This window comes from Oryx dammah, unplaced genomic scaffold (genome assembly GCF_014754425.2).
Source record: "Oryx dammah isolate SB20612 unplaced genomic scaffold, SCBI_Odam_1.1 HiC_scaffold_20, whole genome shotgun sequence".
In the NCBI taxonomy this organism is placed as follows: Eukaryota; Metazoa; Chordata; class Mammalia; order Artiodactyla; family Bovidae; genus Oryx; species Oryx dammah.
The window spans coordinates 9557268-9581925 of NW_024070204.1; the positions used below are offsets into that span (position 1 = coordinate 9557268).

General features: G+C 41.8%; 1 protein-coding gene across 2 annotated transcripts in view; it reads right to left on the reverse strand.

Annotated features, from left to right (window-relative positions):
* Window positions 1–24658, reverse strand: part of CTNND2 (catenin delta 2) — a 1103557-nt gene that overhangs the window by 47214 nt on the left and 1031685 nt on the right. For both annotated transcript variants that reach the window (XM_040262515.1, XM_040262516.1), the window contains one exon: window positions 9874–10084. In XM_040262515.1, the coding sequence (XP_040118449.1) occupies window positions 9874–10084 (211 nt within the window). The remainder of the gene's footprint in view (window positions 1–9873; window positions 10085–24658) is intronic.

Consider the following 24658-nt stretch of genomic DNA (forward strand, 5'->3'; position numbering starts at 1 on the left):
ACAACACAAGAGAAGACTACACATGGACATCACCAGATGGTCAACACCAAAATCAGACTGATTATATTCTTTGCAGCCAAAGATGGACAAGCTCTATACAGTAACAAAAACAAGACCAGGAGCTGACTGTGGCTCAGATCATGAACTCCTTACTGCCAAATTCAGACTCAAATTGAAGAAAGTAGGGAAAACCGCTAGACCATTCAGGTATGACCTTAATCAAATCCCTTATGATTATACAGTGGAAGTGAGAAATAGATTTAAGGGCCTAGATCTGACAGATAGAGTGCCTGATAAACTATGGAATGAGGTTCGTGACATTGGACAGGAGACAGGGATCAAGACCATCCCCATGGAAAAGAAATGCAAAAAAGCAAAATGGCTGTCTGGGGAGGCCTTACAAATAGCTGTGAAAAGAAGAGAGGCAAAAAGCAAAGGAGAAAAGGAAAGATATAAGCATCTGAATGCAGAGTTCCAAAGAACAGCAAGAAGAGATAAGAAAGCCTTCTTCAGCGATCAATGCAAAGAAATAGAGGAAAACAACAGAATGGGAAAGACTAGAGATCTCTTCAAGAAAATTAGAGATACCAAGGGAACATTTCATGCAAAGATGGGCTCAATAAAGGACAGAAATGGTCTGGACCTAACAGAAGCAGAAGATATTAAGATGAGGTGGCAAGAATACATGGAAGCACTGTACAAAAAAGATCTTCACGACCCAGATAATCATGATGGTGTGATCACTAATCTAGAGCCAGACATCTTGGAAAGTGAAGTCAAGTGGGCCTTAGAAAGCATCACTACGAACAAAGCTAGTGGAGGTGATGGAATTCCAGGAGAGCTGTTTCAAATCCTGAAAGATGCTGCTGTGAAAATGCTGCACTCAATATGCCAGCAAATTTGGAAAACTCAGCAGTGGCCACAAGACTGGAAAAGGTCAGTTTTCATTCCAATCCCAAAGAAAGGCAATGCCAAAGAATGCTCAAACTACCGCACAATTGCACTCATCTCACATGCTGGTAAAGTAATGCTCAAAATTCTCCAAGCTAGGCTTCAGCAATACATGAACCGTGAACTCCCTGATGTTCAAGCTGGTTTTAGAAAAGGCAGAGGAACCAGAGATCAAATTGCCAACATCCGCCGGATCATGGAAAAAGCAAGAGAATTCCAGAAAAACATCTATTTCTGCTTTATTGACTATGCCAAAGCCTTTGACTGTGTGGATCACAATAAACTGTGGGAAATTCTGAAAGAGATGGGACTACCAGAACACCTGACCTGCCTCTTGAGAAATCTGTATGCAGGTCAGGAAGCAACAGTTAGAACTGGACATGGAACAACAGACTGGTTCCAAATAGGAAAAAGAGTACATCAAGGCTGTATATTGTCACCCTGCTTATTTAACTTCTATGCAGAGTACATCATGAGAAACGCTGGACTGGAAGAAACACAAGCTGGAATCATGATTGCCGGGAGAAATATCAATCACCTCAGATATGCAGATGACACCACCCTTATGGCAGAAAGTGAAGAGGAGCTAAAAAGCCTCTTGATGAAAGTGAAAGAGGAGAGTGAAAAAGTTGGCTTAAAGCTCAACATTCAGATAACAAAGATCATGGCATCCGGTCCCATCACTTCATGGGAAATAGATGGGGAAAGAGTGGAAACAGTGTCAGACTTTATTTTTGGGGGCTCCAAAATCACTGCAGATGGTGATTGCAGCCATGAAATTAAAAGACGCTTACTCCTTGGAAGAAAAGTTATGACCAACCTAGATAGTATATTCAAAAGCAGGGATATTACTTTGCCGACTAAGGTCCATCTAGTCAAGGCTATGGTTTTTCCAGTGGTCATGTATGGATGTGAGAGTTGAACTGTGAAGAAGGCTGAGCACCGAAGAATTGATGCTTTTGAACTGTGGTGTTGGAGAAGACTCTTGAGAGTCCCTTGGACTGCAAGGACATCCAACCAGTCCATTCTGAAGGAGATCAGCCCTGGAATTTCTTTGGAAGGAGTGATGCTAAAGCTGAAACTCCAGTACTTTGGCCACCTCATGCGAAGAGTTAACTCATTGGAAAAGACTCTGATGCTGGGAGGGATTGGAGGCAGGAGGAGAAGGGGACGATGGAGGATGAGATGGCTGGATGGCATCACGGACTCGATGGACGTGAGTCTGGGTGAACTCTGGGAGATGGTGATAAACAGGGAGGCCTGGTGTGCTGCGATTCATGGGGTCTCAAAGAGTCGAACACGACTGAGCGACTGAACTGAACTGACTATATTCTCCCTGCTGTGTATTTCATCCCTGTGGTTCATTTATTTTGCTACTGAGATTTTGTATCTTTTAATCTCCCTCACCCATTTCACTCAGCACCCCCTCCCTCTCTCCTCTGGCAGCTACCTGTTTGTTCTCTGTATCTGTGGGTCTCTTCCTGTTTGGGTATGCTTGTTCTTCTCTTTTGTTTTTCAGATTTCACATACAAGTGAAATCATATGGTATTTGTATTCCTCTAACTTATTTCACTTAGCATAATACCCTCTAGGTCCATCTATACTGTAGAAAATGACAATATTTTATTTTTTTTTAAGGCCAAGTAATATTCTTTTGTGTGTATATATATATACACATATTGTGGTAAATAACATATTTACTACATGTATATATACAATATATATGTATATATTGATATGTATATATACAATATATACATATATATTGTAATAAATATGCTTCCCTGGTGGCTCAGATGGTAAAGGGTCTGCCTGCAATGGTTTGAGCCCTGGGTTGGGAAGATCCCCTGGAGAAGGAAATTGTAATAAATAATGCTGCAATGAACACTGAAGTTCATATACTTTTTCCAATTAGTGTTTTTCTTTTTCTTTAGGAAACTATACAGAACTGGAATTGCTGGACCATATGGTGGTTCAATGTTTAATTTTTTGAGGACCCTCCATACTGTTTTCTATAGCGGCTGTACCAATTCATATCCCCACCAAGAGTGTACAGGAGGCCCCTTTTCTTCACATCTTTGCCAACACTTGTTATTTCTGTCCTTTTTAATAGCCATTCTGATACCTGTGAGGTGATATCTCATTGTGGTTTTGATTTGCATTTCCCTGATGACCGGTGACGTTGAGCATCTTTTCACGTGCCTATTGGTTATCCGTAAGTCTTCTTTGGGGAGAAAAATGTCTTTTCAGTCTTCTGCCTAATTTTAAGTGGGTTTTTTACTGAGTTGTGTGATATATATATATAATATTATATATATATCTTAGATATTAACCCCTTGTTGGTTATATCATTTATGAATTTTTTTTTCCCATTCAGTAGGCTGTCTGTTCACTTTGTTGATGGTTTCCTTTGCTATGCAAAAGCTTTTAAGTTTAATTAGGTTCCCTTTGCTTATTTTTGCCTCTCTCTTCTGTTCTGCAATATCAGCTGAGAGACTTATTGGAGTTCCCCTGTGCATACTTAATTGCTATTCTCTTGCTGCTTTTAAAGCTCTGTCTTTATCTCTAGTTTTTGCCATCTTAATGTGTCTTGGTGAGGACTTCTTTGGGTTCATCTTGTTTGGGACTCACTGTACTTCTTGGACCTGGATGTCTGTTTTCTTTCACAGGTTGGAGAAGTTTTCAGCTATTAATATTATTCCTTTAAATAAATTCTCTGCCCCTTTCTTTCTTTTTTCCTTCTGGATCCCTACAATGCCAGTATTAGTATGCTTGATGTTGTCCTAAAGGTATCTTAAACTACACTCATTTAAAAATATTTTATTTGTTTAGCTTGGTTGATTTCCACTACTGTCTTCCAGTTTGTCGTTCTGTTCTTCTGTATCATCTAATATACTACTCATTCTTTCTAGTGTATTTTTAAAAAAATTCAGTTATACAAAAATATTCAAAGTTATACAAGTATACTCAAAGCTACAGTTTTTCCAGGAGTCATGTACAGATGTGATAGCTGGACCATAAAGAAGGCTGAGAGCTGAACAATTAATGCTTTTGAACTGTGGTGTTGGAGAAGACTCTTGAGAGTCCCTTGAACTTCAAGGAGATCGAACCCATCAATCTTAAAGGAAATCAGTCCTGAATATTCACTGGAAGGACTGATGTTGAAGCTGAAGCTCCAATACTTTGGCCACCTGATGTGAAGAGCCAACTCACTGAAAAAGCCCCTGATGCTGGGAAAGATTGAAGGCGGGAGGAGAAGGGGACAACAGAGGATGAGATGGCTGGATGGCATCACCGACTCAGTGGACGTCAGTCTGGGGGACAGTCTAGGATGGGGAAGCGTGGTGTGCTGCAGTCCATAGAGTCACAGAGAGCCAGGAAGAACTGAGCAACTGAACAACAACAGTCGTGCCCTTCAGTTCTGTTTGATTCTTCTTTATATTTTCTGACTCTCTGTTAAACCTGTTACTGTGTTCATTATCCTGAGCATCTTTGTGATTATGACCTTCAACTCGTTATTGGGTAGATTATTTCTACTTCCCTCAGTTCTTCTTCTGAGGTTTTACCTTGTTCCTTTATTAGGAATATATTCCTCCGTCACTTCGTTTTGCTTTACTCTCTGTCTTTATTTCTATGTATTAAGCAGGTCTGAAGTTACACTTCCTGATTGTGGAGGAGTGGCCTTCTGTAGATATCCTGTGAGGCCTGGGAGCATACTCTCCTGCGGTTACCACGGCTGCATGTTCTAGGAGGTGCCTCCCTGTGGGTCATGGGAGCCCTTCTAGTGTGTGTGTGTGTGGGGGGGGGAGGGGAGCGGTGGTAACTACTATGGATGCACGGTAGGTGGACTGGACCATGGTCCGGTTGGCTGCCAGGCCCTGTATGGATGCTACTGGTCCGGGCACAGCTAGCTTCTCAACCTAGGGAGAACCAGGAGTGAGGCTGGCTGGCTGGTGGGCAAGTAAGCCTCTGGTGCTGATAAACTAGAAGGAGGACTCCAAGATGGCACTTGCTGGCACCAGTGTCTGCAAAGCAGAACTAGCTTCCCAAAGTGGCTGCTGCGAGCATCTCTGTCCCCAGAGGGAGTCTCAGCTGCCTCCTGCCTCTCTGAGGCGCTCTGTAAGATCAGGAAGTGCTCTGATCCAGGCTCTTTTCAAACTGCTGCTTCAGTGCTCAGCCTTGGAATGAGAGTGTGTGTGAGGCCCTTAAAAGCAGACTCATGTTTCCTACAGCCCTGCAGCTCTCCCAGCGGGCGGCTGGTCTTCCTGGCGCTGGGGAGTTGGTGTAGGCTCCTTGGGGAGAAGCTCTGCAATTCTGATGATCCTCACATACTATTCTTATATAATCAATGCTGAGCAAAGATTAAAAGCTATGTTTTGCTGGATTTTATCACTGCTAGCTAGATATGTATCTATCACAGAAGTCAAGCAACTCTAGAGGAACATAATATTCAGGTGGTGATAATACAGTTGAAAATTTTAGTATGCAAAAAGTCCTCTGAGGCTGTAATTTTTTTCTACTTCTTGCTTAGTTTCAAAATACAGACAGAGAATGTGGAATGAATTGCAGCTTTTAACCTCTCAATTAACATGCCGGTATACTACAGTGTTATAAAAACTGATGAAGGTCAAAGAAATACTGTTTTCTTTTTAGACTTTAATTTTGATTCATCCACTAGACCAGTCTGATGCAATGGCTACTTGAAAACCTATAACTGTTGACTGAAGGACTTGAACAATTGAGTGCTTCTAATGTGACAAGTGATTATAACCTCAGCCACAAACACAGTTCCTTACTGACAAGTAACAGTTGAGACTGTTAATGGCTTTTCTGTCTTATGACAAAATACAGTGACACATTCAACACTATTTCCCACACGACTGTTAAAATCTGAAAAAACACAAATGTACTTTTGAAACGGATGGATATGACAGAATGTCCACGCTGTGTGTTTAAAATGATGTGAAAAGAGTAATATAAGTTATCAAGACTTCCAAAACGGTAAGTATAAGATTCCTATAAGAGTCATTAACAATTACACAATGTTTGATCTTCGCTAGACTTGTCAAATTAGGGGTGGCTGAGAATCTCAGTTGGTGCGATTTCATTGTGGCTTTTCAGCACAGTCATTCCAGCTGCAGGATTCCAGAATAATTGTTCCAGTGTATTGGCAAGATGTGATGAGTTACACAGTTCAAACACACCTTGATTGGCACTTGCAGTTTGACTCATCAAAATCATAGCATATTTAAGCCTGTGCATATTTAGAAATAAAACCTATAAATACATAAAAGGGAGAATCATAGCTATACATGTTTGTTCATCTTGTTTTCTCATGTGATCACAAAAGTTTGAGTAGTTTTGGGAGGAGGGCAAGTCTGCAAGCATTTTACGAATTAATTAGAGCAAACTGATATTCCTCCCTTTTCCAGTTATTAAATCATCTTCAATTCCGAAAAATTTATTTTCAATAAAGTATTTTTATTTCATTAAAACACTTCTAGAAGGCCATGGGAATCTCAGATATACTGTCATGATAGAATCGAGTGACAAATGGTGAGTTTAGTGCTAAGACCCAACGTAATTCTTCTGGATGCATTTTAAGAGCAGTGAGAAGCAAAACTCAACTGAAGTGCAGGTGGGAGATGAGGATATGGCCAGTTACAAAAACCTTGCTTTGACCCCAAATTAGCCACTATCTAAAAGAGGCGACCACATAACAGAATGGATGAGACTAATCAGGAGAATTCTAAACAGGAAACGCTTGACTCAAGTGGGTTCAACACTTCTTATTAAATTCATAAATCCAGACTGCTAAACACTGAGGGAAAGGTAAAGAAACAATGATACGAAATGAGTATCTATTCCATGAAGAAATTTTCAGTCAATTTAAAGCATATATTTGAGATTATTTGTAGTAAAAGGAACCTCCCGTTAGCAACAATCCAGACGGGAATAAACCTAACAGGATTATTTTCTGGATTGGCAATGTCATTATATATGACTTCATGGATAGTTTCTTCAAATAAGTTTTTAATTAGTTCTATCAAATAATTTTCTTTGACCATAGGACTGATAAAAGCATTTTTTCTATTTAAGGCCCAATGGTGGCTCAGATGGTAAAGCGTCTGTCTACAATGCGGGAGACCCGGGTTCGAGCCCTGGGTTGGGAAGATCCCCTGGAGAAGGAAATGGCAACCCACTCCAGGACTATTGCCTGGAAAATCCCACGGACAGAGGAGCCTGGTAGACTACAGTCCACGGGGTCGCAAAGAGTCCGACACGACTGAGCGACTTCACTACTTCACTACTAGGGATGCTCACACAGGTGGGAGGAATTCATATAACAACCTCCCAAAACTCGACAGTTTTATGATTCAGGGACAATACTTTTTTCTCTGAACGTCTCATGAACACAGACAATGATATCAGAGTGGACTATGGTTTTATTGTGTATGCATGTGCGTTTGTTTAAGAAAAGCATCAACATATTAAGTTTCTAATGCCCAAAACAGGTACGCATTTCAATTAGAGATTTCCAAGGTCCACTAAAGCTATGTGAAGCTAAGTGAAGGACAGGAAAGCCTGGAGTGCTGCAGTCCATGGGGTCACAAAGAACCAGACATGACTGAGTGACTGAACAATACCAGCCACTGAAGCCATATAAAAAAGAAAACCGAGGCTTCCCTGGTGGCTCAGTGGGAAAGAATCCACCTCCCACTGCAGGAGACACGGGTTTGATCCCTGATTTGGGAAGATCCCACGTACCCTGGAACAACAAAGCCTGTGTACCACAAATTCTGAGCCTGTGAGTCAGAGCCTGGGAGCTTCAGCTACTGAAGCCTGAGGGCCCTGGAGTCCACAACAAGAGAAGCCACTGCAATTAGAAGCCCAGGCTCTGCAAGTAGGGAGCAGCCGTGCCTGCTGCAACCAGAGGCAAGCCCCAGTGCGGCAACGAAGACCCAGCACAGCCAAAAACAGACAAAATCAAAGCCTGTGGCACTTTCCCTGACCTTGCTGGTGGCCCCAGGATAAGCCCTGCAGGCTCAGCCCACAGAAGGCCTCAGGGAAAGACCTCCCCTCCGCCCAGTCCTAAAAAATAAATAAACAAGAGAACCACGTGGTTCCTGCCAAGAAGAGCATTTTACTGCAAGTACAACATTATAGGGTATAATTCAAGTCAACCATCTGTACTGTGCAATTATTCCACAAGTCCAATGGGGTTTCTCTATATTTGATATGGAAAGTTCAAATCCTAATACTGAACTGTTGATTGAACCTATCTGGAGGTCTCAGGGCGCTTAAACAGAACCCCTGAAACTTCTTTTTTATTGCACAATGATAGTATCTCGAATTAAATGAAATGAGAGAATATCCAAAAGCCTTGAAGTGCATCCTTTAAAGACTTTAATAACAAAAGAAAACTTACTTGGCGTTTAGATGTAAAGGGAATGAAGTCAAGAAGTAGACCCTTGATAACAAAAGGTTTACCCTGTTAATCGTATTTGATTACATTGAGGGACTTCCAGAAGTCTAAATTTAATTAAGGTTAGTGAATGTTTTTGTAAAATTGACAGCTCATGGATATACCAATCCTGTGGCTGGTGAAGATATATTTAAGTTACATACAGTAAAAATACCACTGGTTCTTAAATCAAACTTACTATTTGTGGTGGTGGCATTCCTTTGATATAAACCCTCTCTCTCTTTAATCCACTGGCATAAAAGCCCTCCTTCTTTACTTCTTCCATCCCTGGGAAAATCCTACTCAGTATTTAAGACGTGATTGTTACTTCTTCCAGGAAGTCTTCTATGACAGTCCCTCCTGCTGTCTTTAGATTGGAAAGTATGAGCATGATGACTTGTTAAATGACATAATTTGTCCCAGACACACAGTTGGTAAGGGAAGGTGATAGTTAAGCACTAAGTTTTTTCTGACTCTGTCACTGTTTTCTCTCCCATCCTCTCTGCATGCCTTGCTATGCAGAACTGAAGAGGCACAGAAAACAAAGGACGTGGATCCATCATCAACACTTGGATCTGGAGCCACACTGGAACAACCACCACAAAATACCTTCACGAATCTGGTCATTTCTTGCGTATGAAAAGTGAAAGTCCCTCAGTCCTGTCTGACTCTTTGCGACCACATGAACTATACAGACCATAGAATTCTCCAGGCCTGAATACTAGAGTAGGTAGCCCTTCTCTTCTCCAGGGGATCTTCCCAACCCAGGGATTAAACCCAGGTCTCTTGCATTGCAGGCAGATTCTTTACTAGCTGAGCCACAAGGGAAGTCCAAGAATACTGGAGTGGGTAGCTATTCCTTCTCCAGTGGATCTTCCTGACCCAGGAATCGAACCGGGGTCTCCTGCATTGCAGGCAGATTCTTTACCAACTGAGCTATGAGGAAAGCCCACATGCAGGTCACTAGATTGGATGCTGGATTGTCAAGCCTACCTTATCAACATCCCAGGAGTCACCAAGTCATGAGTTGTCAGATCAAAATTACTAGTAAGACCTGCTTTCCTTGTGGGGTGGGAAGACTGGAAACCATCTGCTGTCTCCCATCTCTTGATGATCAGACACTAATGCTTCCCAGTGACACTCAGCAGCGTTACCCAAAACCAAGGGTCGTCGGGCACACTTGGAACCGTGTCCGTGCGTGTGTGCCTGCATGCTCGGTCATGTCCAGCTCTTTGTGACCCCATGGGCTGTAGCCTGCTAGGCTCCTCTGTCCCTGGATATCCCAGGCAGCAACACTGGAGTGGGTTGTCTTTTCCTTCTCCAGGGGGTCTTCCTGACCCAGGGACTGAATCCCTGTCTCTTGTGTCTCCTGCAGTGGCAAGCAGATACTTTCCCACGGTGCCACCTGTACCTGCCAACACCAGCTGTATGCCTTAGGAGGTCACTGCCTGACTTACTTGTCTCCTTTGCTTTTGGAGATGCCGACCAACTTCTCGATGCCCCCGGCGTCCCGTAAGGCCTTGGCGTTCTCCATGTTCTTGGTGATCACCTCGTGAAGGGTGCAGCACACGGCCGTTACCGTGTCGTCCGACATGGCCTTGCTCGCTGTATTGTTGCTGTTGTTCCCACCTGGAAGCCGGTGGACCAGGTCTCGCATGGCATATTTGCCTTCGGAAAAGAAGATGAAGGGAAGAGTTGACATGTGGTCAGAACAGAGGTGGGGACTGGGGTGAAAAAGAGAAGAGACCACGTTAACACAACGTTGGCTGTTCTCGTCACTGATGCTTCTCTACATAGGTACTGTGGGCACATACATGGACAAAACATGGTGAATGCGCGGCTTGTGGTACTGGATGGATGTAAGGCCGACTCTCTGGACAAGTTATTTCAGGCCTCTGAGCCTCAGCTTTTCAAATCATGAAGCAAGAATGACAGTATACCTACCCTTACTAGGTTGTTGCAAAGAGTAAATGAGTAAATGTATGGGAAGCATTGAACACACAGCGATGACCCTGGACTCAGGACTCAGTAGAGGTTAGTTATCAGTGGGTTCCTGCTTGCTATTCAAAGAAGTCAGGAAAACATATGGGAACTCTGATACAACCTCAAAAATCCCCTGATGGAAGCTATGTTGGCAACTGTATTATTTAACAAATAAGAGTCAAAGCCCCCAAATGAATGTATATATGAAATCTGCATTCTGGTCCCTATAAAGAAAAGAGAAACATTCAAAGCAGGAGAGGGAAGCTTTACAAATGATATATAAAATGAGGTGTCCTTTGAACTAGGGCAACTGGATGAACTGTTTGTTTCTCTGATGGGGTTTAACTCAATGGTTCTACCATATAACATTTACTAATTTGATATGTTTTACTTCCTGTGAAAAAAATAAGATAACATACAACTTTGTTTCCTTAATTCACTTTACCATTATCAATCATGCTCCTTCCAATGACAGAGGTACTTATAATGACATCTTTATGGAGTACTTTTAGTTTACAAAGTCATTTAGGTATTACCAATAACCCTGAAGACAATTAATTCATGCCACCTGCAGGTTCCAATCCTGTCCTATTGATTTACTTTTGGAACTAAGTACAGGAGTGGCTGCAGCCAAGTTGGCTCTTCTTAAATTTTCAGATTGGGTGGAATTGGCATGTGTCCAAAGTTCAACTCCTGCCTTGCCTCCCACCCCCTAATCAGACATATTTAGGCAGCTCCTAAAACCCATTTGGAATATTCTTCCACCTTACAGGTCTCTAAAGGATGTCTTCTTTTGCTATTTAAGTCTCTGGCACATGGAGCTTGGGGGCAGGAAATGGAACCCCATGGGAGGAGGCAATGATATCTTAATTCCCAGCAGTAATAAATAAAACATAGAACTTCATAATTTTAGTATCAGCTCTTATCCTATGTTTAGGTGGCTTATTTTAGCTTGAACATAAAAAAAAAAATCGCTGAAGTCTAAATTACTGAAATAGGAAAGTGTCTTCATTCAATTGACGACAGCTGAGACGTGTCTGACAGGAACTCTGCCTGAAAACCCCCAAATGCAGCATATTTATTTTCCAATGACAGCACTTAAAAGAGGCTGGAGAAGATCCTTGTACAAGATACTCCTCTGAGCATCTTGCTTTATCTGTTTATCATTAAATTGCACTCACCTCTGGCTGCGAGTTTAATTCTGTTGAGCTCAGCATGCTGGTGACTTTATCATTAACCCCCACAATTCACTGTCAAACAAACTTGATTTACAAAAGTGTGAAGATGGGCGGGTTCTTTTCCTTTATCATGGAAGTGATGGAGAGAGGGGACAACAAACTCAGTTCTTGTGCATACAGGGGCATTCCCACTCCTGAATGAATATGGAAGACTGGTTCTGTGACCTTGGACATAGCCAAGGTTGAAAGTGAAACCAAGGAGAGGAAGAGGATTTGGCTAGAGCATTTTTTTTTTAAGTTTATATAGTGTGTATGCATGCTCAGTCCTGTCCGACTCTTTTCGACCTGCCAGGCTCCTCTGTCCATGGGATTCTCCAGGCAAGAATACTGGAGTGGGCTGCCATTTCCTCCTCCAGGGGATCTTTCTGACCCAGGGATCGAACCTGCGTCTCCTGCATTGACAGGCAGATTCTTTACCACTGAGCCACCTGGGAATGCCTTAGTTTATGTTATTATCATTTAAAAAATTACTTCAGGCAGGAAGTATGGTTTCATCTTGTACAGTTTCCCAGTCCGTGAGCTCTGAATGAGAAGCAAGGTCCCATTATGTTCAAGTGGCAGAAACTGCTATTCTCCCCAACATAAAGGTCATTGTGTCTTGCTCAAATTCTCAACAGAAATGAATCCTTGGGTCAGTTCTTCGAAGTTAGCCTCTCATGAAAATAACTTTATCTCTGACTTTTGCAATACTGATGAGATGACTGTTGGACGTATTACAATTATGTAAAAAATCACACAAACTACTGTTTCTGTTAGTGAGATACTAACTGCAGCCTTGTAACTTTGCTTTCCTTCCTCCTCACACAGGTATGTGTGGGCCCCTGTGTTTGTAAATTAGGAGTGAAAACTAGTTTCTCCTTCCGTTTCTTTTTGGGGGCTTCTGTTTAGGAGACCTGACAAAGTGTGCTGCCCCAGAACAGCACTCCTTGAGAACTTCACAATGGGCGGACAGAGCTTTGTTCTCGCCAACTATGCCTACTTCTTGTTTATTTGTTTTTAACTGTCTGTATTTCAGGACTAAGTCTATTTCTAGTATTGATTTGTGCACTACCATTGGTTTCCCTGTGGGTGGCGGCAGTGTTGAGTAGTGAGTGGCTTTATGGTCTAACCACCTGAATCTGCTCCTGAATCTGTTCCTAAACTGACTGTCCATCACTCTGGATCACTGATACAGTCCTCTGTTTTTGTTTTTTTTTTAATTTATTTATTTTAATTGGAGGCTAATTACTTTACAATATTGTAGTGGTTTTTGCCATACATTGACATGAATCAGCCATGGGTGTACATGTGCTCCCCATCCTGAACCCCCCTCCCATCCCATCCTTCTGGGTTGTCCCAGTGCACCAGCCCTGAGCACCCTGTCTCATGCATCGAACCTGGACTGGCAATCTGTTTCACATATGATAATACACATGCTTCAATGCTATTCCCTCAGATCATCCCACCCTCGCCTTCTCCCAGAGTCCAGAGGACTGTCTTATACATCTGTGTCTCTTTTGCTGTCTCGCATGCAGGGTCATCATTACCGTCTTGATACAGTCCTCTGTCACAGCTGATCTTTGTGACCATGGTAACTCAGATCTCTCACACCAGCATTAGAGGTGTGCTCGTGCTAAGCTGCTTCACTCGTGTCCAACTCTGTGCAACCCCATGGACTGCAGCCCACCAGGCTCCTCTATCTGTGGGATTCTCCAGGCAAGAATACTGGAGTGGGTTGCCTTGCCCTCCTCCAAGGGATCTTCCCAACCCAGGGATCAAACCTGTGTCTCTTACATCTACTTGCATTGGCAGGCGGCTTCTTTACCACTAGCGCCGCCTTGGAAGCCCAACATTAGAGGAAAGATGTTTTAAGAAAAAGGTCAGCTGAGAACAGGCCTAGATCAGGAACATGACGACCCTTTTGTCTATGAGGTTTTAGTATCTCTTTGACATCCCTGTTTCTAGCACCGCTAAACCTGACCTGTGAGTTTTTGCTGAGTTGTTCTAAATTAGGAATTTATCTTCCATTTTTTATGGTGGTAAAATACACATAATAAAATTTACAATCTTTTCCATTTTTACATGTACAGTTCAGTGATTCTGAGTAAATTCATCCTGTTTTGCAAACATCACCACCGTATATCTCCAGAGCTCTTCATCTTGCAAAACTAAAATTCTTTTAAACTCTGCTTAACCTTTAAACAATAACTCCCCATCCCTCCGTCCACTAACAACCAACATTCTACTTTCTAGCTCTATGATTCTGACAACTCTTTTTGTTGTTGTTTAGTTGCTAAGTCATGTCCTTGTGACCCTGTGGACTGCATGGCGCCAGGCTAGCCTTCCTTCACTATCTCCTGGAGTTTGTTCAAACGTGTGCCCATTAGGTTGAAGTATCTTATATAAGTGGAATCATACCGTATGTCTTTATTTTCCTCAGCATAATGTTTTTCAGTGTCACTTGTATTGTAGAATATATCAGAATTTTCTTTTCAAAAACTCTGGATGTTATTCCATTGTATGCATATACTATGTTCTGTTTATCCATTCATTCACTCATGGACACTGGGCTTGCTTCTATATTTCCGTTATTGTGAATGATGCTACTATGAGCAGAGGTGTAAAAATATCCTTTCTCTTTCAGTCCACGTGTCTTTGGATCTAAAGTGAGTCTCTTGTAGACAGCACATAGTTGGATCATAGCTTTTTTTGCTTTCCATTCTACCAATCTCTGTCTTTGGATTGGAGAGTTTAACCCTTTTGTATTTAAAATAATTATTGTAAGGAGGGGGGAACTTAACGTGTGTTGTTTTTCTATTTTTTTTCCTACATGCCTTCTAGGTTTCTTGGTCCCTCATTTCCCAAATTATGCTCTTCAGTGTTTGATTTTTTTTTTTTTTTGCAGTGAAATGTTTTAAGCCCTTTCTCATTTCATTTGGTGTATATTTTGTAACTTTTTTTTTTTGTGGTTACCATGTGGACTACATATAATATCCTAAAATTGTAACAGTCTAATTTAAATTTATACCAATTTAACTTCAATAATGTACGAAAACCCTGCTTGTTTATGGCTTGCATTGCATCCACCCCAACACTTTCAGTTACAAAACTACACAAACATATACAAACTATACTTTCAGATACAAATCTATATCTTTACATGTGTCCAAAAACATAAAATGATGGTTGTTTTCTCAATGCATCACTTTCATAAAGTATAGAGAAAATAGAACATGGAGTTTTTAAGCCAAAGGTACAAGAATACTAGCTTTTAGACTAATAATTTTTAAAAATGCATTATTTCCTTGAATCATGTAAAAACCAAAAAGTGGAGTTACTAACTGGTTTTACAATAATACTAAGCTACTATAATTATCCAGTGTTTTAAAGTCTTTGTCTAGCAATTCTGCCATTTGGTCTTTCTCAGGGAAGGTTCTGTTGGTTCATTTATTTTTTTCCTTGGAATGGGCTATACTTCCCGACTTCTTTGTATCCACTGTGCTTTTGCTGTTGTTGTTCAAAACTGTACATTGCAACCTAACAATGAAGCAACCCTGGAAATCAGATTCTTCCCCTTCCTGAGGTTTGCTGGCTTTTGTTTTTTTAATTGTAGAATGTCTGTTTGCTGGGGTGTCAACCTTAGGTCTCAGGTCTTTTCTGAACCTGTACCTTTCTCTGGGTGCTGCTGTAGCTGCTCTAATTCACGCATGGTGACCTTCTAATTTCCTCCACATAGGCATTTGCTTTGGAATGTCTTCATATCTGACTCCCAAATGGGGAGAAAGACAGCAGGGAAGGGGAAGGGTAGCAACCCTTTAACTCCCCGGAAGCCACTCCAGCTGGAAAGTGAGGGGTGTTCAACAATTGGGGGTGCAGAACAACAGCTGTCTCTGTGTCTGTGACTCCATGATCAGTAACAGTGATCCAAACATAGATCCCCCAATATCTGGAGGACAGAGTCTTTGCTGCCCACCCTAGCTCCCACCAGCTGCATACAAGCTGCTCCATGAACACATGTATAGCTTCCTGCTGAGGGCTGGAGATAAGAAAAGGGTAGCTGCTACTCTGCTAAGAGCTGACAATGACCAAAAATAACCATAATCTACCATCCAAGCTTTCCTCTGACGGTTGCAAGCCTTCATCAGACTCCAGAGTTCCAAAATAGTTACACTGGACAGATTCTGCCAGTGAGATTGCTGTCTGTGTGGGGGTATAGAATCCTGCTACCCACCATCTCCCAGAATCTTCTCTCTGTTCTGAATTTACATTGCTCAGGGGCTGAAGATGTGAACGCTGATTTCCCTGTGACTGTGAGTCTACAGGTTTAATGTGAAAAGAGTCTTTCTTTCGCCAAAGGAAAATTATTAGTCCTGACTAAGGATCAGCAGGACAATACTCTGTGGGTGGTCACAGCTCTGCAATGCACACAGCTAGCTCCTTTTTCTCCTTCCTTTCTTGGAAAGGAGCTTTTCTTGTTTGGAGCTTAATGTTTCCTAAAAATCTGCCACTTTGAAGACATCTAATATAAACAGTTTATTATGAAAAGGGAGAAAGCAAATGTAAAACATCTCTATTTTAAATCTGGCTTATGTAGTTTTTCAGACCAAAGAGGTGAGGCATTCAAGATGGCATAGTTGGGTTATTGAAAAAGTCTGCATACTTGTTTACACAGGAAAGTTCTGAACCAAGCTGCAGTTATTTTCTGTCTTTAGGCACTAAGAACTTATATCTTGTGTCTCCTGATAGCTCCTTTGAAATTGCCTTCCCCAAATCTGCACCCCATAGTCAAACTAATAAAACTTTAAAAAAAATGTATTTTATATCTAAACCATCTCTGGCATTTCTCAGAGTGCCACTGGGTAACATCAAAGAGCTTTCTTCATCATGTTATGAGATAGGGGATGCTAGAAATAATTAGGTACTTTTGGCATTCTGTAAGTTTTTATTTGGCTTATTACTATTGTAAGAGCTGTCCTATTTATAAAGCCTTCAGTTAAAAAAAAAAAAAAAAGACCTGGCAAATGAAAAAAAGAAAAACTCAACCTTCTCAAGGATGACATGTCTCATAAAGATGCTTCAGCAGTTATGAACCTGTCAGTTTGGTTAGAGGCATGCTCCCTTTCATGTTAAAGAATGGCATGATCATGGCCAATGAGTTATTAAAAGAAATATTCTACTTCTAGGTTTAAAAGGCCCTTTTCCGTTGGTAGGAATCCTAACACTCTTCATGGGACAAGTTAAAAGATCCTGGAGAGTTTTTAGTGCCATCACTGTCTATAATATATAGTTACTCTAATGGGAGTCACTGACTAGCTTCTTCATTTTTTGTGGGTGGGGGTGGCGGGGAATGAAGCACATTTTTACTATCCTTTCATATCATGTGTTACAAATCAACATTAAAAAGTGACTCTCCAAATAAACATAGTTAAAAGTCATGAAGAAGAAATTCATGGAAGAATTTAAAAGTTCAGTCTTCTAATAACCAAAGAAATGCATTAAAATGCCCCTCTTTCCTAAGAGTTCTCATCACAAGGAAAAAACATATATATAGCTGAAACTCCAATACTTTGGCCACCTGATGTGAAGAACTGACTCATCGGAAAAGACTCTGATGCTGGGAAAGATTGAAGGTGGGAGGAGAAGGGGACGACAGAGGATGAGATGGTTGGATGGCATCACTGACTTGATGGACATGAGTTTGAGTAAGTTCCGGGAGTTGGTGATGGACAGGGAAGCCTGGTGTGCTGCATGCTGCAGCCCATGGGATCGCAAAGAGTCAGGTATGACTGAGCAACTGAACTGAACTGATATTATATTTGCATTTCATTAATGTTGTATCTGACCCTGATGCTGGGAAAGACTGAAGGCAAAACGAGAAGGGGGTGGCAGAGAATGAGATGGTTAGATAGCATCATTAACTCAATGGACAGGAATTTGAGCAAACTCTGGGAGATAGTGAAGGACAGAGGAGCCTGGCATGCTGCACTCCAGGGAGTTACAAAGAGCTGGACATAACTTAGCAAGTGAGCCACAACAATGTTGTAGCTATATGAGATGATGGATATTCACCAAACCCATGGACTGACTAACTTCTTATAATACTAAAGTTGTCTCGAGTTTGATATTGTTGGTTGTGATGAGAAGATAATCAGAGCAACTTGGCCTTATCATCAGCAAGTGGTTTCTGATTTTCTCTCATGCTCTCCTAGAGACCCTCCCAGAGCCACAGATCAGTAACTGGGTCTCTTAGAAGAAACATCAAAAGATCCTGATCAAAGAACTCTAACGGGTACCATTAACACTTGACACAATGGAAAATAGGCTCTTGGTTACAGACACTCCTGTAAACCTGATAGACTCACAACAAATGAACATCTTTCAGACCACCAAGGGATAGAATCAGGGTTCCAGAATTCATCCACTTTGAGAATTTGGACTCCAAACTAACCCAAGATCAAGATAACAAGGACTGATTATCTAGACTAAATGAAACAAATTTAGTTGTGGTTAATGTCCCATTTTGAACTAGGGTTTTTATAAAATCCTTCTTCTTTCTGGCTCCTTGGTCTTTTCTGCTTGATTTAACAGGTTATGCTTATAAAAAACTAGGTGAAATTGTCTTTTAATGGAATCTCATTCTAAGTAATTCTTCAAAATTCAGGAAAAAAATCTCTTAAAAATTTTAATACACAATAAGCTATCAGGAAAAGGTAGTAATAATAATAATCCCTTTAGTATAACAATATATGTTGAGTGGTCATGTCTGCACCACTGAAAATAATAGTTAAATAATATAAAAAATGCCCCATGTCTAATCGGTTTACCTTCTATGACTACAAGTTTTTATAGACTGAACTAGAATCTGTCCTCCTTTCTACTAGAACATAACTGAAAAAAAATCAAATCTGTATCTATGATCATACCATAGATGTCTTGTATAAAGGCAAATACAACTTAATTAGGCATGCTGCTGCTGCTGCTAAGTCACTTCAGTCGTGTCCGACTCTGTGCGACCCCATAGACAGCAGCCCACCAGGCTCCCCTGTCCCTGGGATTCTCCAGGCAAGAACACTGGAGTGGGTTGCCGTTTCCTTCTCCAATGCATGAAAGTGAAAAGTGAAAGGGAAGTCTCTCAGTCGCATCCAACTCTTTGCAACCCCATGGACTGCAGCCTACCAGGCTCCTCCGTCCATGGGATCTGCCAGGCAAGAGTACTGGAGTGGGGTGCCATCGCCTTCTCTGTAATTAGGCATGACAAGTCCATAAAAACAAGCAGATTTCATATATGGATTGACGTTTACAGTATCCTCCTAGGACACTGGCTTGGCTTGCGTCTCATGGCTTAAGGTATCCTAGCCCTACAGCCAGGAGCACTGGACACGTGGAGCTCATGGAGATGGAATAATCCCTGAGTTACAGGTGATGGAGGCAGAGACTGGCAGAAGTGCCTTAGCCAGTGCTCGGTCACAGACCCCAGTAGACGAGGAGAAAGGAAAGAAAAGATTTCTGTTACATAAAGGAAACAAGATTACAGACTTCAGATCTATAAACAAAACAAAAGTTAACTTAAGATTTATCATCACATAGGTCATGAGATGGTTGGAAGGCATCACCGACTCAATGGACATGAGTTTGAGTAAACTCTGGGAGTTGGTGATGGACAGGGAGGCCTGGCATGCTGTGGTCCATGGGGTCACAAAGAATTGGACATGACTGAGCGACTGAACAGAACTGAACTGAAGTCTAGTTTTGATAATCATGAACATAAATCTTTGTGAATGAATCCACATTACTTGATCCACCTATGTCTATACAGCTGGTCAACCATCAAATTAATGGTCACAACTGAGGAAACTGCTCAACCACAAACATCAGTGGTTAAATTTGTCTTAGGGTAAGAATTTCAACAGCAGGAAGGACTGAGGAGGAAAATTAGGACCTTGTTCTGACTCCATCATGAATGTCTACATCATGTGCTCATCAAAATTCAGAGCCAAGAAACAGTAAAACAAGAAACCAGTGCAGGGAAACAAATCCAAAAAGCAAAAAAGAAAAGAAACATAGGCTCGCCCTTCTAGCCCTCGTCCCAATTAACTAATCTTTAACAATTTTCTGGAATCAACTTCCTCTCTGATGTTTGCAACATCAATATGTGACACAGGGTCTGATTATCTTGTGAAAAAACCGCTGTCTGTTCACCATGAATGGATTAAATGAGACTTTACAAACCGTGGTAAATTTGTGCTTTATGCATTTTAAAAATGGAAGGCTGGTTTTTCTTAAGCCTGGATCCCTTGCAACAATTTGTTATTAATAGTAAACATCCCTTTCTCTTGATTCTTTTGTCTATGTACTTTCCTTTCTCAGACTGGAAAGTCGTGGCAATACTTAGTTCAGTCGCTCAGTCATGTCCAACTCTTCACAACCCGATGAATCGCAGCACTCCAGGCCTCCCTGTCCATCACCAACTCCTGGAGTTCACTCAAACTCACGTCCATTGAGTCCGTGATGCCATCCAGCCATCTCCTCCTCTGTCGTCCCCTTCTCCTCCTGCTCCCAATCCCTCCCAGCATCAGAGTCTTTTCCAATGAGTCAACTCTTTGCATGAGGTGGCCAAAGTACTGGAGTTTCAGCTTTAGCATCAGTCCTTCCAAAGAACACCCAGGACTGATCTCCTTTAGGATGGATTGGTTGGATCTCCTTGCAGTCCAAGGGACTCTCAAGAGTCTTCTCCAACACCACAGTTCAAAAGCACCACTTCTTCAGTGCTCAGCTTTCTTTACAGTCCAACTCTCACATCCATACATGACCACAGGAAAAACCATAGCCTTTACTAGACAGACCTTTGTTGCCAGAGTAATGTCTCTGCTTTTCAAGTGGCAATACTAACCCTCGGTTTAATCACACCAGCCCCTCCTTTCCCAGAATGGGATCTGTTCATTTCTACAGCTGTCCCTTTGCTCCATTAAATCGAAAAAAAATTTAATGAAATGTACGGATTTTTAAAAAGTGAACCTTCTTTTATGTATCTGCTAGTTGCTTTGGTTGATTAACGATCTATCCAAATAAACAGAGGGAAAGGAAAAGTCAGAGTAAGAAGAGATTAGCTGGAGATGAGGAACCAGTGGTTGCTGTGGGTAGAGGCTGAGACAAATTCCAGAAGAAACACTCACGGACCTTATGCTTTTTTTCTAATAACTATGATTTGAAAACAAAACAAAACAAGCACAGCCTTATAAGACATAATCAGAATCCATTTCACACGCCAGAATTGGTAAGCAGTTAGTTTGAGAAAATGATTCAGGCAGTAACTCAACCCTCTAAAGAGAAAGAATGTTGAGTAAAGCAAATCTTACAGGTGTGCAGAATATAGCATCCAGTTCTTTCCAGAGTTATCACCTCCAAATGAATAACCAACTCCCTCTGCTTGGAAGACAAAAGGAATTGTATTTTTCAGCACCTTTAGATCTTATGCAAAGGATTTCAGTGAATCAGGCTCTGAGAAATTCTCACATTGTTGACATGTCAAGACGTAAGATAATGAGCAGAAATACCGACAAGAAGTTGACAAAGATATGCCTGTTTAATTTGTATAAGAATCATTCTAAAAATAAAAATTGCAGTTAATTAACAGGGGGTTTTCTGAAACACCTTTTTGAACTAGAAATAAAGTAACTGTTGAGAAATACTGAAAATGAGGCAAGTAGCTGGTATAATATGTTTTAATAGGAAGTAAACAATTTGATGAAATATTGAGCTTGATAGCAAAAAGTTATTATCTCAGTTCGTTGCCCCATTTTGAAAGCATAAAGGAAGTAAAGGTGCAAATCCAAACACTGATGATTCTAGCTTCAGGGGAGAAACCTAGGAAAGTTTTTTATTTTTAGGTCAAGACTGCTATCTAACACAGACCCAGTAACTCTCCCAGGATGAAAATTTCAGAGAGTAGTGTGTCTGAGACAAGATGAGGTCGGTAATTCTGTCAGAAAAGCTCGTTCTCAGGAAAATGAATCTGCAGGTAGTCCCCTGGTCTGATTGTGGTTTGGGTAACAGTAATGCACTGATTTACACAAGGAACCTAGTGAAGAGTTACAGCATTGCGCTCCCATGTTCTTGCTTTCTCAAACTGATCTACCCCTCTGCCAAAATAAAAGTTAGTGCCCATAAAGGCCACAAAGGGCCACAACCCATAGATCACATCATAGAGTTGGTTTAATGTTGTCAGGAAAAGTCACCTCTATTTCAGTTTCTACCTTCTACCTCCCCAGGGCTATAGAAGCAGCTCCCCAAGTGGCACTAGTGGTCCAGCATCCGCCTGCCGATGCAGGAGATGCCAGAGATGAGGGCTCGATCCCTGGGTCAGGAAGATCCCCTGGAGGAGGCAATGGCAACCCACTCCAGGATTCTTACCTGGGAAACCCCAAGGACAGGGGAGCCTGGCGGGCCACAGTCTACGGGTCCACAAAGAGTCAGACACCACTGAGCGACTGAGCGCCAGGGCTGTAGAAAAGGCAGGTACAAATTCCGATTTGCATAGAAGACAACTACAGGCCAAAGAGATGAAGTGGTATGAGTACGCTTGAAGGTTATAGAGCTGTTTCCTGGTGCTGGCATCTTTCCATTCGTCTCCTGGCCAGAAAATCCTCTCTCCAATCAGCCCTCCTTACCCAGGTACAATCGGTACCACCTGTATGACACCTACCCTGTAACCTATAATATTTATTCAGCTGTTCTATGGACATTCACAGAAGCTTCCTCTAGTTAGCTTATATATGTAATTGATCTTTTCAACAATAATATAAACCAAGGACAGTCTACATGACGTTCTAGGTCCATCCACGTCTCGACAAGTGACCCAGTTTGGTTCCTTTTTTGACTGAGTAAAATTCCATTGTATATATGTACCCCCATCTTCTTTATCCATTCCTCTGCTGAAGTATATTTAAATTGCTTCCATGTCCTGGCTATTGTAAATAGTGCTGCAATGAACACTGGGGTGCAAGTGTCTTTTTGAATTATGGTTTTCTCTGGGTATATGTCTAAGACTGAGGTTACATGGACGGATCTAGAGTGAGTCATACAGAATGAAGTAAGTCAGACAGAGAAAAACAAATATCCCATATTAACATATATATGTGGAATTTACTAAAATGGTATAGATGACCTTATTTGCAAAGCAGAAATAGAGATACAGACAGTCTATGGAAATCAAGCTGGAAAGGAAAAGGAGGGGTGGGCTGGGGTGGGCTGGGGTGGGCTGGGGAGGGGGTGGAGGGGAGGATTTAGGAGACTGGGATTGACACATTCACTACTGATACTATGTATAAAATAGACCACTGATGGGACCATAATTAGCACAGAGAACTCTACTTAAGGCACTGTGGTGTCCTAAATAAGAGGGAAATCCAGAAGAGAGGGTATGAAGGTGCATGTATGGCTGTGCAGTAGAAGCTAGCACAACATTGTGAAACAACTATCTGTTGTTGTTGTTCAGCCACTGAGTCATCTCTGACTGTGACCCCACGGACTAGAGCACACCAGGCTCCTCTGTCCGTCACTGTCTCCCAGAGTTGGCTTGAAATTCAGAAAAGCAACTAGACTGCAATAAAAATTAATTACTTAGAAAAGGACTCTTAGAACAATGGAAAAAAACCAAGGACAGGATGACATCTAGTAACTTTTTGTTTACTGATACATGAATGACCAACTTACATGAGCTCTTTGACTACACAATGTAAGAAGATGCAGCCACAGGACTTCAGTGGGGATTCATCCACATTTATTCTGCTGGTTTTGTTATTTTGTGACAGATCCCTGAACACAAGTTCTACAGGGTGTAGCATTCTAAAAAAAAAGGTGTCACTGTAGCACACATGTGGGAAATGCTGTATTTGATACTCAACTCAGAGATTTACAGTATATATTAGCAACGTGAAGGCTCTTCAGTCCTGGGGTTAGACAAAATGAAACCACTGGGATTTAGGTTAGAGTTTCCCAAATTTGTGTGAATGGAGAAATCTTTTGGTGCATAACATTCATTCCCTTCCCAGAAAGAGGACTGGGGTGCTGGGGAGTGGTGCTCACTTTGGGTGGTCCTGCTGGAATAAGGGCGGCGACATTTCTGTTCTTGTCATCATGCTTACGTGTCACCGAATACCCACAGATCTGTACCACCAAAGACGTCTTCATATTATAGCAACTTGATTCGATATCGATAAAAACCAGAAATAAAAGAGCTGCTCTAACCATGCAAAAGGACGGAGCAGAGGATACGTAGGCGCGCTGGCTGACTCACTCTAAATATGGGCATGCGTGCTTATTCGCTCAGTCGTGTCTGGCTCTTCTTTGTGACCAGGCTCTTCAGTGCATGGGACTTTCCTGGCAAGAATCCTGGACTAGATTTTCATCTCCTTCTCCAGCGGATCTTCCTGATCCAGGGATGGAACCTGTGTCTCTTGTGTCTCCTGCACTGGCAGGCGGATTCTTGACCCCTGAGCCCCCTGGAAATCCCGCTCTAAATACCCCTCATTCCTAAATGCACCTGTCTTGTGATCTTATGCATCCACCTCCTACCCAGAGGACTTCACAAGCCAGAGAGAGAACGTCACAGAAGAAGGATTTATAGCCATCTGCCTATAGGTCCATCTCCTTCAGTAACCAGTGAGCTGCTTATGGAAGACTTCTCAGTGCAGGTTCTCAAATAGAGGAAACTCATAGACAATTTCACTTCAAATGTTCCAAGTTGATTTTCTTCCTAGTATCTACCAGCCCAGCCAAGCACTGGTTTCCACTGGGCAATTCTAATTCTAGTTTATATTAGCGATGTGAGCTTTGAATACCAGTGGCTCTTTTCTGACTTAGGTGATTGGTTCCCCGAGTTCTGATTTTGCTTATATAAAACCTGGGCATGAAAGAGCCACCTTGACTGCTAAAATTAACCTCAGACTGTGGGTAATTTGAGGAAGCTTGGGGCTGTCTGGACCATCATTCAACCTAACCTTCTAACACATATCATGGGACACTAAATTATATGTCAGGGGTC